The sequence below is a fragment of the Magnolia sinica genome, chromosome 12 (genome assembly GCF_029962835.1).
Source record: "Magnolia sinica isolate HGM2019 chromosome 12, MsV1, whole genome shotgun sequence".
NCBI lineage: Eukaryota > Viridiplantae > Streptophyta > Magnoliopsida > Magnoliales > Magnoliaceae > Magnolia > Magnolia sinica.
In genome coordinates this window covers 74,537,219-74,556,052 of record NC_080584.1, presented here as the reverse complement: position 1 = coordinate 74,556,052, position 18,834 = coordinate 74,537,219, and the positions used below count along the sequence as shown (strand labels likewise).

The 18,834-nt window shown below is 39.7% G+C and overlaps 1 protein-coding gene across 3 annotated transcripts; it reads right to left on the bottom strand.

Moving 5' to 3' along the window:
- Positions 1-131: 131 nt before the first annotated feature.
- LOC131221733 (G-type lectin S-receptor-like serine/threonine-protein kinase SD1-13) lies at positions 132-12,900 on the bottom strand. Of its 3 annotated transcripts, none has more exons than XM_058217048.1 (7): positions 11,523-12,900; positions 2,893-3,027; positions 2,254-2,456; positions 1,473-1,683; positions 1,087-1,324; positions 858-967; positions 132-400 (listed from the first exon to the last, which is right to left on the bottom strand). In XM_058217048.1, the coding sequence occupies exons 1-7, from the start codon at positions 12,775-12,777 to the stop codon at positions 375-377; spliced, it is 2,178 nt and encodes a 725-aa protein (XP_058073031.1). In that variant the 5' UTR covers positions 12,778-12,900; the 3' UTR covers positions 132-374. The 3 variants fall into 3 exon arrangements, with proteins under 3 accessions (XP_058073031.1, XP_058073032.1, XP_058073030.1); XM_058217049.1 differs by having other exon boundaries at positions 818-967; positions 2,350-2,456; XM_058217047.1 differs by having other exon boundaries at positions 818-967; positions 11,523-12,899.
- Between the last annotated feature and the right edge of the window lie 5,934 nt (positions 12,901-18,834).

Here is an 18,834-nt window from a genome sequence, read left to right as displayed (position 1 = left end):
GAATTCCTTCAAGAAACAAGCTTGATTAAAATACATGCATGATTCGAAAATTTAAATTTATGTTACCTCTTATCATGACAAAGTGATAACTATGGCCTGGCCTCTACCGTGCTAATTGTCAAATCATTTATAGAATAATTCCTGGATTCACTGGAAGATGGATCGACAGCAATGGAGCCCCTACTAGTTGAAAAGGCTGGTTGCTTGGGCATTGGTGGTAGCACAGTTCCATTTCCCAACATAGAGATAACAGAAGACATTGTTGGGCGTTCACCTGGGTTTCTTGGACACACAAGAGCCCCACATGGATGCATCTCTCGACTTCATGAGTGACATGTGAACTGCTTATCGTTGGATCCATCAGCTCCATGATCTTACCTTCTTTCCATAGTTTCCATGCCTGAAGAAATTAAAATCCACCATTGGTGTCACGTAATAAATTTCACCTTTATGGGATATGCAAAACAAGAAACAGCCCAAGATGGAAAACACGGCATGCTGCCACATTTTCATTCATGAAAAATGGCAATCGTTTATGAATAAAACAAGTTGGATTGGACTGTCGCCGGTTTGGGATTGATGTGCATTCCAATCCCATTTTTAATGTTCAAAGGGATGGGTGCCCGTTTGGGATTAATGTTTGGTTTGTAACTGGGCTACCCCGAGGCGTGTCCAAGTTCAACATGAGGTAAGGTCCAACACTAGCTATGGCCCTCAGCTAGCCCAAACCAAATTGCCACTCTACAAAATGTGTTAGTGCACAATATCATGTGTACAAAAGCTGGGCCGGAAAAAAAATTTCTTGTATGCTACTTACATATACTAAAGTATTGACCACTGATCGGTGGGATAAAAACCTGCATTCCTCTTTCCGGTCACGATTTCTAACAGTAACACCCCGAAACTAAATACGTCGGATTTCTCTGAGAAATGACCCGCCAATGCATACTCGGGGGGCATATAGCCACTGCAGAAATTAGTACAACCAAACTAATTAGAAAATTGGTTGAGTAATAAGCATCAGTTTGTGGTGTATATGCATTCAGACGTTTGAATGCAAGTGAGTCTCCAAAAAATGGTACTTACTATGTTCCCATGATTCTATCAGTACTCGCTTCAATCTGGTTTCCTCCAAAAATTCTAGCCAAACCAAAGCCTGATATTTTGGGGTTCATTTCACCATCCAGTAGAATATTGCTGGCTTTTAGATCTCGATGAATGATTCTTAACCTCGAATACTTGTGAAGATAAAGAAGCCCTTGAGCAATACCTTCAATAATGCAGAAGCGTTTCCCCCAATCTAGTTGTGATTTTTGGGTTGGATCTGATGGATATTCTTTATTAGATATTTTGATTGAAGAAGAATTTTTTTTTAAAAGTAAAATGATATAAATAAACCTGTGCACCCATAGCATTTTTTCCTAAATCAAATGGAATTGAGATATTCTTTTGTCATGTGATGAGTAACAAACCAAACAGAAGTTTGTCCAAGCTTTTGTTTGGCATGTATTCATAGATTAATATCTTTTCTTCCGCATGAATGCACCAACCCAACAGCTTAACGAGATTCTTGTGTTGGAGGTTTGCAATAAGTTCTACTTCGTTCTTGAACTCCTCCAGGCCTTGCCCAGAACTCTTAGAAAGTGCTTTTACTGCTATTTCTAAACCTCCTGGCAACTTTCCCTGAAAACACCAGCATCGCTATTATTAATGCGCTTTGCTTTCACTACTTCCACCAACCTTTCTTTATACAGAAATGTTTAAAGTTCAATTGGTTGGAGCACAAGTTAAAGTTCACCAAGCAGATAACTTAGAAAATATTATTTTCATGCAACATCCAACCCTTCCGATGGGTTTGCTCCCCATGAGGATCACCTATTGCAAAATTCTGCCTCATATAATCATCGGGTGGGCCACAACATAGAATACAATTTCCATATATCCATTGATGAATAGACATATGCATGGGTGGTTCACTTGATTAGTCAATGTTGCTAATGTTCACACAAGATGATTCTAACTAACTGCACAAGAAAGGTGGAATTATCCGCTGGGTGAACGGTAACTTATAGTTCAACCCCTACTTTATAAACACCCATTTATTATACCACTGACAAGATACTATACAAGGCTTAAAAAAAAAAAAAAGAAAAAAAAAGGAAAAGAAGATGAAGGACATCCATCAATATATATTTTATACCACCCATTTGTTTTCCCCAACTTACAAATTTAGTCACGGTGATTGGACATTACCTTGTAAACGGGACCAAACCCACCTTCCCCAAGCTTATTTGCCAAAGAGAAGTTTTCTGTAGCGGCTACAATGCTACCGAAACTAAATAGTGGTACCTGATCTGGAATATACTCCCCATTTAGAAGTGTATCATCACTTCTAAACTCGGTTGCAAAATAATTAGCTCTTTGATCAAATGTTGCAGTATTTGCATCTCTCTTCCCTAAAAGACTAATTAGTTTAGTTCTTTTAAGACTAAACAAGAATGTAATTAAGGCTCCGTGATGCAAAGAAGGTTTGAAATTTTACACCTAGGGATTAATTACTCTATTGAGGAACTATGCGACCCTTGAGAAGAGGAAATTTAGTTCCTCATGAAAGTGGTAACCATGGATGAATGATCCAGTCCATTCGTTTATCAGCCCCAACTACGGATGGAAGATGCTGTAAATGTCACCTTCAAAAAAGTTCCGTGATTGGTGGCCAGAATCTTTCAAGTTAGGAGATTTCTGGGTAGCACCCAACAACTCATTTGTTTGTATCATTAAACCATTGGCCCCACTTTTGCCCAAAGGCCTAGTCATACTGATGCATATATATTAACTCCGACAAATACATATATTTCCGTTAAAATGGTGATCAGAAGATACTAGAATTACCTTGTTTCTTGAGTCTCCTCCATAAAAAATAGCCAAACATTCCCAAAACAACCATGGAAGTAGCAATTATGGGTAGTATAATCCGAAGCAAACGGTTTCTCTTACTAGAGATGTCGCTTATCCGATCGCTTCCACCTGCATTGAAAGGGAAAACAATTTACCACTTCATTAGAAACCTATCTTCACCTGCTTTCCATTTAATAAATGACGTTGTGGTAACATTAACTGATTATTCTCGGTTAATGTGTTCAGGTCCATATTGATCTAGAGCTCAAGTACGCCAACTTGTGATTGCACATGGTCCTAGAATTGCCCTGATCAAGTGGTCACAACAACCTAATTAAGGGCTTGCAAAAGGGATTGTAAGACTTATTTTCCAAGTCGTAACTGGATGCTTATAATTGTCACACCCCAAAATTCGAATGCAGATAGTGCACCTTCAGACCCGAGTTTTGACACATGACTTATACACCATGTGTACTAAAATTATTCATTCATACTGTTTTCCAGAAGGTTAGTTAAAATGTACCCTAAGTTTCCGAACTCAAACCTTCAGCAAAACATCTCACATTCATTTATTTTTATTATATACACATATATCTACCATCGGGATCATTTGTAGGCATTCAATTTACATATTCATAACATTCACAAAAGTTAAGCATGGTACCACCACCCACCGATTTGGGACTCTATTAAACCATTTACTAATAAAAACTTTAATTATTCATAACTTTTAGTTGCTAAACTTAAAATTTGTTTAAACACATAATTCAAGGAATAACATAAGTTCAACTAGATATGTTAGTGATTTAACATATTCAATTCATCTTCATCAAGATACGGCCATAGCCCTTGTAAATCGTCCACCAATTCACTTTACTGCATTGAAATTTGAGTAGTTGTTTCATCGTCCACTAAATATATTCGATTTTTCCATTAATAAAATGTTACCTGGCCAAGCCCAGTGAGTGAACCCATCATATTTCGTGCACATCATAATTAAAATAGAAATGTGTGAATGTCATGAGATGCATGGATGCGTGAATGCATCAAGTCGGTTAATCAATCCACTTACTTAAGTTGGATCCCATCATCCCACATCTCCCCCTTTCTGGGGTAGGCTTTTACCATCTTGGTACGCTTCCACATATTATGAGCATCTAAAAATAGTCCCCTAAGTTATCCGGTACTGTAAGTACCTACAGGTAATCTGAGAAGTGCCCACAGGTATTCAACGCAGTTATGCGATGCATGACATGGATGCATGAGGATAATTTATATATCATGTTGACAATTGTCACATATATAACAATAATATCATTTTTATTTTTAAGCAAACAAGCATTCAACACAAAGAATCACAATCAGTAAAAATAATCAAATGACTAATTTAATCACAACGGAGAAGAAACATATTAGGATCACTCACTTGAAATCTAGTGATGTGGATTTCAATTTGTTATATGGAGATCAATCAATTAGCAATTACCTAATTACATAGTTCAATTAGTTCCTTATTTACATCTTTCTAACCTATTTGATCAATTCACATTTAGTTAATAAATTCTCAATTTGGGATAGTCCACACGGAGAATTCAATTGTTCGATTCTGAATTCTCTTAGATTGCGTACTAGTAGTTAGTTATCTTATCATGTGGGGTGCACTCGATCAACCAAGTGCTCTGATCGTCATGTTAATTTTATATGATCAATGATTGTTATTAATTTAACTCACAAAATTTAAAATATTAAAGTGTAGAAAAATTAAAAATTTTAATTAACTTTTTAAGTTTCATTATTTATCTTATTTTAAACGATCTACTGATCATATAGTACAGAGCTAAGTCATCCGTTGGCATCGTAAAATTTTAAATTAAGAATGATACTAACCTTATTTAAAGTATAATAGGTATGATACTAACCTTTCATCCTTATGGCCCATCAAATGGTTAGATCGACTCATATTCTCTGGATAACAATTTAGATCTATTCCAGAATAAGCATATGTAGTGGGGATCTACTCTAATCTGTTTGATCACCATTTTAGAATCTAAGGTATAAATAATCCGTATGGTCAAATCTAGTAAAAATGGTTCATCCACTGATCGGATTGATTTGAAATTTTAGGTACCGGTATCTTTTACCACTTAGGATCAAAGACGGGTTCATATTTATCTTAACACAATCGTATGTTAACAATTAAATTTATTCTTAAAATACTACTGCCCATATTTGAAAATACAAATCATCTTTTTGTTAAAAAAAATCTATGCACCTATACAATGATTGTGTGAATGATCCACATTATCCATTATATAGATCATGAGGAGATTAATATAATAACCAAAAAGAAAAAAGAAAAAAAAAAAAGATCCAAGGGCTGAAACTTACCTGATCAAGCCCTCTTAAAATATCCTCTCTCTTTCTCTATAAGGTTTTCTTTCTCTCATTTGTTTGCACATCCTCAAGCACTTTCTCAACCAAAATGTATCTACCAACTTAAATATTGACTTGCTTTTATTTCTTAATTAAAATAAAAATATTTAACTATTTATTTTAGTTCTAAGTGTACTAAAAATTAGGATCATTACATTAATAATCTAATTAGCATAGCTTTTTACGCATCATAGGTGTTCTACATGATGGAATTTTCACCTAAGAAGTCATTCTGGACCATTGTTTAATAACATTATCATGGCTGTCTTTCCCATACTCCTATCAATTTAGGGTCGACCCATGAAAGTGGAAAGGTCAATGCAGATAGAAGAACAGCTCAGTCAATGGGTACACCTCTCATCTCACAATAGTCCCAGGACTGTGATGCAGATCTAGCTCCAGATGATTGCCAGGAAAGGATGAATGATTTTGCTATGACTGGAAGAGTGCAGGACTGTCGAACAGATCTAGTCTCAGCTCAAGGTAACGGGACTACTCCTTTACTTGACCCTCTCATCAGGACAGGAAATTGTCTTCCTCCTTCCAGTATTGCAGATGGCACGGGAGCTGCATCTTCTATGCTTGCAGCCCCTAGGCAACACCTGTTTCCTGACAGCAGGCCTGCAGGAAACAACCCAGTTTCATGTCCCAGCCCTTCTATCTTACAGTGTCAGCCTCTTAGTCCTTTGCACTAGTCAAACCTGCAGCGACAGAGGGACACAATGGATATTTCTAGAGTGTTGTTCCTCGTGGACTCCGATCCTATTGCAGCTTCCCATCGAGACGATCAACAAGGTGTGGAATTAGGGCCAATACACAGCATCAATAAGGTGATTAATTATGAATGCAGGAGTGCTAGATCGGAGGGTAATTCCCCCCTTAATTTCGAGGAACAAATCTTTCCTTGAAAGGAAAATGCTATCCTTTCAGATGTAGACCCGGGAGTTGAGTCAGAAGATGAAGATACAGGATCTGAGTCAGAAGATGGCCTGACTATGACTCAGGGACTCCCAAATGTTTTTCAGGAGGGCTCTCAGTTATCAAAAAAATTCTCAGGCGACATGGAGAAGGGATTGGCAGCTCCATCGGCACTTGGAGGTTGATATCTCTCATTTCTTCGCAGATCATGATAAGGAAGTTCGTGCAGCAGATAACAAATTCAGGATGGAACTTGGTTCAGTTGCCAAATCCAAACTCATGGAGCGTAACAAATCACTGGATGAAACAGAAAACCAGAACAATCAGGCAACCCAGGAAACAAAGTTTCCAACAAAGCAATCAACAAAGCAGAACAAGGTTCCTACAAGAAGACAATGTATTCTATACAGTAAAGGAGATTAGGAATCCAGACTAAGACGTCTCAAACGCAGGGCAGTAAACATGGGATGCGTAACGGATAGATAAAATTCTTGTGTGGAATGCCAGGAGAGTTGGAAACTGCAGAACTATCAGAAGCTGAAATGATTGATGAGAGCTCATCACCTAGGGATCATGGTGATTCTGGAACCTACGATTAGCGATACAAGCCGTGTGAGAATTAGCCTTTCTTTGGGTTTTCACCTCTCCTTCTCGAATGTCGAGGAGGGGGGAAAATCTGGTTCTTCTACAAGAACCCTGTTTCCTGTTCAATTATTAAAGCAAGTAAATATGTATGTTCAATCCTTGCAGATCTCCATAAATCTAACATGTATCTATTCCAGCTGTTCCAGACTCATCAGGAGACTTCTTTGGGAGGATCTAGCAGATCTGTCCACTTTCTTGCAGGGTCCTTGGGGTGTCTGCGGGGATTTTAATGCCATCACTAAAGCATTAGAAAGACGCAGTAGAGGAACTTTTGATCGGCTTAGTGCCAAGGAATTCAGTGAGGCAATAGACAACGCCAGCCTGTTGGATGCAGGTTTCTCGGGGACACGATTCACATGGTGCAACAATCAGTCTGGAACTGCTTGAATTTGGGCTAAGCTCGACAGAATGCTAATCAACTTAGCCTGGGCCTCCTCCTTCCCGACTTTTCAAGTTGATCATCTACCGAGGACTAATTCGGACCACAACCCTCTTCTCCTTTCCTTCCTTCCTCCTCCGTCGAGTGCGCCAAAGTCGTTCAAATTTCAGAGGATGTGGATTACGGATAATTCCTTTATGTAGGTAGTAAAGCAAACTTGGAACAGTGTCGACTCCTATCACCTAGTCTTCAACGTGCAAGCTAAATTGAAAAACGTGAAAGCGCAGCTGAAAATCTGGAACAAGGAGCATTTTGGTGATATCTTTGAGAAACTTTTGGTGGCAGAAGCTGAAGTAGCAGAGACTGATCGGCAGCTCCAACAGTCTGACTTAAGCTAGGGTGAGTACACATCATTAATCAATAGTTTTCGGGAGGCATCAAATCAGCTTAACCAGTTGGAAATCAAACAGGAAATCTTCTGGCAATAGAAATCCAGATCAAGCTGGCTTAAGGAGGGGGACCGTAACACAGAATTCTTTCATGCAAGCGCCACAGAGCGGCATAGGAGAGCCAGGATATCCAACATTCAGCTTCAGTCAGGTGCGGTTGTGACAGATAACGAGTATATAAAAAGGGAAGCCATCAAACATTTTGAGATGCTTTTTAAGGGAAGAACTAGTCCAGCAAACTTGGAATTACTGGATTTCGTGCCAAAGCTGGTGACTCAGGACATGAACAATTCCCTCACTGCTCCGCCTTCCATTCAAGAGGTTAAAGCAGCCATCCATGCCATCCTATCTGACAGTGCGCCTGGCCCCGATGGCTTCTCGAGAATATTCTACTTCACTTGTTGGGATATCATTGGCTTGGACATTCACAAGGCCATAACATATTTCTTCCAGGGTGGTAAGATTCCTCATGCAGTTAATTCCTCTCTTATTTCTTTGATCCCCAAGAGGGAGGCGCCTAGAAATTGGTCTGATTTCAAACCAATAAGTTTATGTAACTGCCTTTACAAAATTTTCTCTAAGATCATTGCAGCCCGCCTCAGCTATTTCCTCCCCACCCTCATTTCTCCAGAGCAGGGTGCTTTCATCAAAGGCAGAGCTATCTTAGAAAACATCGCGTTGGCTCACGAATTGTTCCGAGAGATGAATTGGAAGACCAGAGGAGGAAATGTGGTTCTAAAACTAGATATGGAAAAAGCGTATGATAAAGTTGACTGGAACTATCTTGAGCAAGTCTTGTTGCGTTATGGCTTCTGTGACAGATGGGTCAACATGGTTGAAAACTGCTGGTTTTCATGTTGGTTCTCCATTCTCATTAATGAAGAAGTGACCGGATTTTTCAAGTCATCCTGCGGATTGCGTCAAGGGGACCCCCTATCACCAAGTCTTTTCATTTTGGGGGCTGATGTCTTGAGTCGTAGCCTTCACCATTTGGTGTCAAATGGCAGCAGTATGCCTTTCTCACTTGGGAGGGGCTGCCCACAGGTTTCCCACCTACTCTATGCAGACGATACCCTTCTATTTCTTAACGGTGGGAGAGCATCTATGCGTAAGATTGTGGACTTGTTGGAGAAATATCAATCAGCGTCGAGACAACTGATTAACAAAGCCAAAAGCTCCTTTTTCTGCTCAGACAAAATCCCTGCCTCCAGGATTCGTGCTCTCACCTCTCTGCTAGGAATTGCCAGATCCACTGGCTCTTTTTGCTACCTCGAGGTTCCCCTATCCGTTGGTAGGCTGAGGTCTTCTGCTTTTCAGCCTTTGGTGGACAAAGTGGGGGGCTGTATAAACGGTTGGACATCCAGATTTTTGTTGCAAGCAGGGCGATTGGTCCTCATAAAGCATGTGTTGTGCAGCATTCCTATTCATTCTATGGCATCTTCCTCTATTCCAAAACGAGTCCTATCCGATCTTGACAGGAAATTTGCTTCTTTCTTTTGGGGGTGGACCGAGGGTAAAAGAAAGCTACATTGGAAGAGTTGGAAGTCTATCACGACGCCAAAGGAAGAAGGTGGTCTCAGTATCAGGAAACTTGCTGATGTGTTGCACGCCTTCCATCTTAAAATGGCATGGGTCCTTCGTTTCAACAAAGACTCCAGTCTCCTGGCCTCTTTTATAGCAGCGAAATATAATTTATCCCAAGATCCGATGCGGGCTGATCTCATCCGGGGAAGCGCTTCCCCTTTTCTTAAGATGATCTTTGGCAAGCTTTCCTTCCTTCATGAGAAGGTTCAACGGAGTGTTGGAGCGGGAGATTGTAATTTCTGGCAGACAAATTGGACGGGACTTGGCCCTCTTCAAAATTTTCTGTCATCTGAGGTGGCAACCACCATTCATCCTCTAAAGGTGAATCAGGTGTTGGGCCCTCGGGGTCCACTTCCTCCATCAAGTGCCCTGTCTATGCTTCCCAATGAGGTGACAGATTTCATCTTCCACCATGGCTTTTGCATCTCTCCTGAGCCCGATTCCCCCTTTTGGCCCTTTACTTCTTCGGGCTCTTTTTCCATCAAATCGGCGTGGGATGTCAACAGGATGACCAGTCCCAGAAATGGCTGGGCAAGGTGGGTTTGGCACGGTTCATTTTCGCCAAAAATCTCTCTTTTCCTTTGGAGGCTTCTTCAAAAAGCTCTTCCTTTCCAGTTAGCAGTCCAAGCAAAAGGTGTTTCCCTTGCCTCCAAATGTCTATTCTGCAGAACCAGCACTGAACCAGGCCCAGCTACAGAATCCTTTTCGCATCTTTTTATGGACGGACAGATTGCAAAGTCTGTCTAGAATTTCTTTGGTGTGCAGGCAGGGATCTCCATCATGCAGGCAATGACGGTGGAATCCAAAATCGTGCAATGGACAAGCGCATGTGCGGACAGGAGAGTCCATGGGAATCGATATCTCCTCACTCTAGCTTTTATTTTCTGGTAATTCTGGCGATCTCAGAATGAGGCATTTTTCGAAGACAAATTGATGAATCACCGATCGGTTATTGCTAAAGTCTCTTGGTGGTTGGCATCCGCCAAGGAAGAGGTCATCAGGAACAGGTTATCCCAGAGTCTCCAATCTGTGGACGGCCTTAGAAATACCTGTTCAAACCAAATAGCGCAGGCGGTCATACGATGGCAGAAACCGGCTATGAGATGGGTAAAGGTAAACGTAGATGGATCCTCTAGAGGAAACCCGGGCCTGGCAGGGGGCGGTTGCGTTTGTAGAAACGACAGAGGAGATTTTATTTTCGGTTTTTCTTATGGGTATGGTAATTCAATGACGAACTTTGGCGCTGAGTTCAGGGCGGTTTATGACGGAATTCTCTTATGCTTGGAGAGAGTCTTCTCACAAATCATTGTCGAGTCGGATTCAAGTATGGTGATTAAGATTTTTAATCATGGGGCTCAAACTGGCTGGGTATGGAAAGTGTGGAGAACCCTTATAGACAGGCTCCGGGGTCTTGCGTCGGTGAATTTCTTGCACAACTTTAGGGAAGGAAACGGCACGGCTGACGCCCTGGCTCAGATGGGAAGTTTTTTGCAATCTCGATTATATTTCCCGATTTCTGCTGACCTTCCTAGACAGGTCAGGGGAGTCCTTTTCCTAGACAAAGTGGGGCTAGGTACGATAAGGGAAAGGAAGATTCCCTTCAATTTTTTGTAATTTTCTGGTTGTTTCTCTGTTCGGCCTTTACAATAGATCTTCCTTTGGTCCTTTTTTCCAAGGAAGATCTGAAGAACATAAATTTTGTCAGTTATGAATACAACACACCTTTTTGAAAAGAAAAAAAAATATCAGCTTTTTAAAAATAAAAGAAAATTAAAAAAAAAAAAAGGGTCGACCCATGAATGGACGAAAAGGTTAAACTACAGTGCAAAAGAAGCTTCAGGGACAATGAAAATTCCGGCCACCCCATTGTGAGTGGAAAAACAAAGTACCACCACACATGCCAACATGGTCTACGTGTGCACGTCCTGGGACAAACTTTCCCCTCAGTGCATATGTTCTATCCTGAAATCATATTGGCCCACTTGTCAGAGACATATGCACGTGAATGACTGTCCATCTGTTGCTATGTGTGTACAACCCGTGTAATGGGTCAGATGAATCTTTTACATAATAAATATTTCATGTGGGGACCGCCACGTGAACGTTCTGGATTCTTCACACGTCCCTTGTTGGCATATGCGATGAGTTTGCACTTGTATTAGAACTTGGGGTGTCTGGAATTAACATTCCTCACCTCGAAGAGATCTCAGACGTACCGAATTCGAAGCCGGCAAGGCGTATGTAGATATCCGGAGCCATTCCAGAACCCTCCACAAGATCAATCAAATCCCCATTCCAAATCAAGCATCTCCAAACAACCGAGCCCGTCATATTACTGTGAACATAAGCCATGCAAGAACAGTTGTTGTGGCATTGTAGTTCACAATCTCTCATACTCACGTTTCCTAAGGATATCGAAAAATCAGGCAGTTTTATATTTTCTAGCTTCATAAATCCATCTCCCATCTTACATTCCAACGGCTCCGGCCTCACACAACCTCCAGACCATTTCCCCATATCCCAATCTTTCTGAAATTTTGGCTTGAATCCTTTCAAACACTTACAGATAGTCAGTGACATTCTACGATCACAGCTAGCAAATGGACCACATGGGGCATAAAAATCACATCCAATCGTCGGAAATGAAATAATCGGTTTCCACTTCCTGGAATCTTCCTCCCATATGAGCGCCTGGACTAGCCCAGTAGGAGCCAAAAAGTACCCTACCATGATCATACCGCCTGTGATTGTAATGGTGAAATAGGTCTCCTGGTCGTCAGTTACAGTAGCTTGGTAGATTACAATATTTTTCTCAAGCATCGTTACAACCGCTCCAAGCTGCCCAACATCACTTCTCCAGTACTTGTCCGATCTTCTCAGCGTGATCAGCTGGCGCGGTGTGTGAGGGTCCATACATACAGAAAATTCTCCTGGTGTTGGGTTATTGGCATCTTTCCACGAAAAAATGCATGTACTTCCACCAGTTTTTAGGTTTGCTGATAGTTTCATACCTGGGAGAAAGGAATTGGAAGGATAGTCGAAGCTCTGCCACAAGACCGACTGACTGTCATCTCTTAAAACAAGATTTCCATCATCCAAGAGTATTGCAGTAGTATTTCTTCGAGCTGGAATCGACACATTCGATGACCAAAGGATGTTTTCAGTTGTACCTAAGAAGGCGAGATTTCCATCTTGGGTAATTGTAAGAACTCCTGAGGAATCCGTGACTGGGTTTTCTATGTTGGCAACCCATACGACAGTTTGAACAGGAATATTGTGATACCATATCCCAACATAGCGGTTTGTGGAATTATGAGGACTGAAAAAACCTAGTGAGAAAATTCCACCCTGAGAGGTTATGGTTTGGTTTGCTGTTATGGATTGGCCTAGGGTTATCCTATCTTCCCCGATGCAGGTTAGCAGATAGAAGGATGATAGGATGAGCAGTGGAATAGAGAAGGGACACTCCATCGATGTCTTTGATTTTCTTTTTTGGATGTTCTCTTGTTGTTCTTCTTCTTTGTTGGAGGGAAATGAGGGATGAAAAGTTTGCTGCACGCAAGAGTGGCTATCCAAATTCTACTCGCCTTATCCAGGATGTTGATCTCGTGATACACTAAAAGTATGTAGCCAGATGATGGGACACAGATAGAGATTAATGATGGGACACAGATGATGAACGGCCTAGAATTCACACTTATGACATTTGCATTAAGTGGTGCTTCGGTGGATTCGGGGATGCACCCACCTTGATGTATGTTCCTTACATCCACGCCATCCAACCATTTTAACAGATTCTTTTTACGCAAGATCCCAAAATTGAGCCGATACAAATCTCAGGTGGACCACGCCACAGGAAACAGCAGTGACTGATAATTAAAAACTTCTTGTGAGCCCCAAAAGTTTAGGATCAAGCTGATATTTGTGTGGTCGATTCATCCCGATATTTTTGACCTTATCCACAGGTTGGATGGAAAATAAACGTTCTGTTCGCCCCAAGATGTTTTTTATGTTGGGTATTCAATCACAACTCTTTCCTATGGTGTGGTCCACCTAAGATTTGGATCTACATATTTTTTGGGTCACGCCGAGCTGTCTAAATGGTTGGGCGGTGAGGATGTAAGTATCATACTTCACGGGATCCAACCACCTCGCATCTGCCTGATGGAAGCTGGAAGAGTAGGATATGGATGGCTAATTAATATTGGCAGTAGCAATGACAAGCTCCGTAGAAAGGCTTCCGAGAAAAGTCTACCCGTGGGGGCCACAGTTACAGGACTTTCATAAAGTTTCTACCAGCAAGACTGAATAAATAGCTCACTGCGTCCGAAGAGTTAAAGTCGCTCATGCTTTTTTGTCCAGACGGTTGGACTACATGTTACGTTACAGTCTGCCATTGGATAACTACAAACTTTTCATTTATCTTCAAAATCCAACCCATGCATATGTGGACCGCGATTGTGTTTTGTATTTACGAATAACGAGAAGATATCGTTTACCTAAAGTTGTATTTCTTCTTCACAACTACAAAATGAACCTCTTGCTTGGTCCCCGCGTTGCACGGGAAGATTAGCAAAGCCCGAAAAGATAAGAGGCAAAGCAAGCCCACACCAACCTGTCAATTTGGGATCCAATTGGGGATTTAAATTTTCTTGGCTGCTAGCAATCGATCTCTTCCAGCTGGAGTGAGTTCCCGGTGCTGTTCCGGTGCGTTTCCGGCTTCTCCGGTTGAGCCGGGGAAGAAAGGCCCATTTATAATTTACCAGATACATTCTTCTTTAGTACTATTTATTTACCTTCTCCTATTTTTGAACAACATTTCCACCAAGTTTTAAAGTAGTCATTTATCTTTCCTATGCAACATAAAATATTTTTAAAATGGTTCTTAATGTGGCAATTCAAACTTAAGATGCTCATGCTTTTTTCTTCTTTTTTTTTCAAGAGAGACTCATGTAAAATTTTATGCGGAATTGAAAAAGAACCTTGTTGTGAATTGAGTATGAAGATCAGATGAATGAAATGGCATACCTTATTGGGATGTCATCGATGTAGTATTGATGTCGCAGTCTTCCTCTCTTTACACCCTTGGAGAAGCTCTTATGGGAATTCTTGCTTCTATTGATGTGTTGGATTAGAAACCCACCCTTCTTCTTATAGATATAGATGGCAGAGGAGTTTGAAACTCATCGAAACTCCTCTCCCTATGGTTATACACCAATTATGTAATCTCAATACCCCTCGAATACTATTGTGTATTACAGTTCTAGCATCTCGCCTCAAACACGAAATTTCTGGATGCATCACAACTTAGTAGGGTCCACTGGTACACCCGATCACATTATCCAACTCTTAGGACATTCCAGACCGTTGATCAATCAGGCCCACCTTATAAAATTCTTACATTCTCTCACTTGCGCCACATTGATAAATGTCCATGATTAATCTTTTGAAAATATATTTTAATTTGAAGAAACATCCAGATGGTTAACCAATGCAATTGTTGAATAATACGGGCAACGCTATAATAATTTGGTCCATCAAGACCACTAGCATTGGATTACGGTAGTCATCAAAACATTTAATATAAGCGAATTGAGATTAAGTATGGTCACAAATACTACCGGTCTTGATAACATAAATCTGGAAATAAGAAGTGTGGTATAAGGATTACACACGTAGTGTGATGACATGTGTCTATCCTTAAGATGTCTTGAAGCTTTCAAATGTCTCCAACGAGACACGACTTTAGTTTTACTTACTCAAAACAGATTGCGCATACTTAGAGAGAAGCATAAATAAACTTTATATCAAAATCATCAAAACAGATTACACGGTAAAAAACAACAAATATGGGATGTCGACCATTAGTGACTAATGATGTGCAGTCCGGATCGACAAGGTAGGCTCCACAAAGATGGGTGGCATGCAACGTGGGTTGGGTTGCGAATCAAAGGAGGCGAAGGAGGGAGCCGGAGAGATGACCGGGCTTGGGATTCTTCACCAATACGTTGTTTTTTTTTTGTGAATTGACATGGACTTGTGTGGCCCACTGAGGTGTTTATACGAAATCAACACCGATCACTAGTTTTGTCATAACATGTTAGGATGCGGGTTAAAAAATGAGGTAGAACTAAATCTTAGGTGCACCGTACAAAAGAATAGGTACGATGATGTGCACCCAACATTCTAGCCAATTTCAAAGGAAATAAAAGTTTACAACACCACAAGTATTTTGATTCTTTTATCAAAACCACAATTGTATTGATGAATTCAATGTTTCTTGGTGTAACACCTATAAGGTGCACACAAGTGATGATTCATGAAGGGATAGTGTAGATTTGATCTTGATAATAGGTAGTTTAGATTTACTCAAATGATGTTGGTGTGACTGACAAATATGAAGTGGTGCATTTAAAGAGCAGTACTGAAGTAAACAGTTTGGGTCCTTAATTTCTACAGATGGGTAGTTGAGGTAATATCTAAGTGAGTAGTCTTGATAAGATGGTGGAATGGGATGATAATGGCTAGGATTTCATGACATATTCAACCTAGGTGGCCATTCCCGCAATTCCAAAAAGAAAAGAGACCATACTCCTCACATCCCACTTTTGCAATTAAAAATTTCAAACAAAAATAACTTTTATTTAGACCATTCACTCAGAGTGAAATTTCACCACGGCTTGTAATTTTATGTGCTCTACCAATGGGTTAAATTTGGGCCTTGATCTCACTAGGATGGCCAAGATGCCTTTTTAATGGCATACACATATCCATAATTCAAAATAATATGTATCAACATACTAAATGAAAATTAACCGATAATTTTGATGTATACTCTATGATCTTCTAATTGAATAGTTTATTTTGATATTTAGATGACCCGTTTGGCATATACAAATATGATAAGCAGACAGATGAAGGGTTAAATTTTAAGTAATTAGATGATTAGGATATTAATCATGTTTACGGGTTATTGTATGGTCATTTTTATAAAATGATCCGTATAAAGTAATTTTTTGAAGTAATTCATATTACAAATGTATATTATTAGATTCAAGTGATTAGTTACGGGTGTAAAATACTTATATCATATTTTTTACGGTAAGTTAAGTATATTAATAAGTGACAAACAAGATGAGTAGATTTAAATTTTAATTTGATGTGTGAACGAGTGGATATGAAGATCTGGTAGTTAATTTACTTTGATTGGGTGGTCCAAATTCAAAGTGGACGGTCAAATATTTTTATCTGATAATGATAGGTTATATCACTGTTAGTTTTAATGTACGAGTAATACTAGTGTATTTGACGGATTGTCCTATCAATAAATGGTCGAAAAGTACTCCATATGGTTTAGAATCAAGCTAACTACAGATAGACAGTTAAAATTAATGGATCTACAAGTATGCAGTTAAACAAGTGTAATAGTATATTCTTATGTATGGGTAAACTTGCATAAAAATTTCAGATTGTTAAATGGGAAAGATGGAGCTTTATGTGAAAGTTCGTGCATAGTACTATTATATGATCATTTTAAGAATGGGTGGATTCATGTGCTTCTTGATTGTAATCAAAACCCAAATTTATTGGATTGTTACTTTCAAGGTAAGGTGATGAACGGTCAGGAAATGGCGGTGAAAAGGCTTTCTAAGATTTCTGGGCAAGGGAATGAAGAATTCAAAAATCAGGTTTTGTTGATTGCAAAACTTCAACACAGGAAACTTATTAGGATTATGGGCACTGCACTTAAGGAGACGAAAAGATGCCGATTTAGGAGTGCATGAGAAACAAAGGCTTGGACTGGTTTATTTTCGGTCTGACTCTCTTAATGCCTGATTACTCATCTTTATTTGTATAATTGGCGGATTCCATTCAAGGATGACAAGGGACCCACCTGATTTGTATGAGTCCCTGACAAAATCAAGATAACTGATCGGGGAACTTAAAAATCTACATATCACTACTAGCCCTCTTTGTTTGATTCTTTTATGCGTATGCATTAATTGTGGAATGATCTTGAGCTTAAGTTATAAACAAAATTACCATCTCTATGCCAAATTGATGCATGCGTGCATATTGATCCAGAGCACCATCAAATTAGTGGGCCATCTCTCATAGGTTGTCGGCTGCAGAAACACAAACTGAATCTCCTAATCATTACAGTCCATACCAATCTTACAGTTTGGAACATTAGATCAACCCTGTTTTAGGTTATGTCCAATACAAGAGATGGCCCATTGTATGAACAGTTTTGATTGATTAGAATCTGTATTGATCATGTGCAAATATGGTTTATAAACCTACTCTTGGTGTATAGATATGTGGGGAAAAAAAATTGTTACACAAAAAAGCATCAAAATCATTACAAGACTCTCTTCCCTTATTGTAATTTCTCAATTCTGGTGGAACACAAACACATGCATGTACATACACACATGACATTAATTTCCTATAACTAGATTAAAATCTGGTGCAGATGAAACAAGGAGAGTGCTATTGGATTGGAGACAGCGGTTTAAGATTATCATGGGGATTGCTCATGGGGTTCTCTATCTTCATCAAGATTCTAGACTTCGAATTATTCATAGGGATCTAAAGGCTAGCAATGTTCTTCTAGACAATGAGATGAACCCTAGAATCTCAGATTTTGGTTTGGCAAGGATAACTAGTGGAAATCAGACCCACGTAAGTACTAATAGAGTTGTTGGGACTTTGTAAGCACTTCAAAACCCATGATCGATGAACACTCAAAACTTTAGGTATTTAACAATGAGTGACTAAGGATATCTCAAGTGATCTGCTTGATTTTTAGTTTGCGAAAGTTGGACTCGTGACTTAGCAGTCCAAATATATGGATATGATGGGTTCAGCATGGATGGCCTATACATGGAACAAAAGCACCTATTCGAGTCATCAAATCCATGTTGTCTTTCTGTTATGCAGATCATTGTTCCATTTTAACCATTAATTATTTTCTGGTCACCAGTTGAAAGGTTAGAATTTTCCTGTCTTGGAATTTTTCGGTGCACTAGCCATCCACGGTTAGACCCATTGTTGTATCTTTGGTTCACCATACTGAGAACTCCAGCAGACTCTAAACCTTACAGAGAAAAATTGAATGCAATGGTAATATGTCTAAAGAGTATGCTATAGATGGGCTTTTCTCAGATAAATCAGATGTCTTTAGCTTTGGAGTCTTACTGCTAGAGGTCATTAATGGCAAGAGGAACAACATCTGTTTCAGTGACGATTCACAGAATTTGATAAGATATGTAAGTGCAAGTTTTCATTCTTGATCAATGTCTATCAAAGATGAACTACATGATAGTTTAGCTTAGTGACTTGTAGGGAAGCAAGTCAAAACTCATGTTTCTTAAAACATGAAACAAAAAACCACTTAGCTAGGGGTGTCAATGGGCTGTGCTCGAGCCTGAAAAAATAGAATTTTGAATAGGGCCTGCTTAACAGCTCAACCCAAAACAGTACAAAGTCTGGGCCGAGACCTACCCGTTAGCATAGATGACTTTT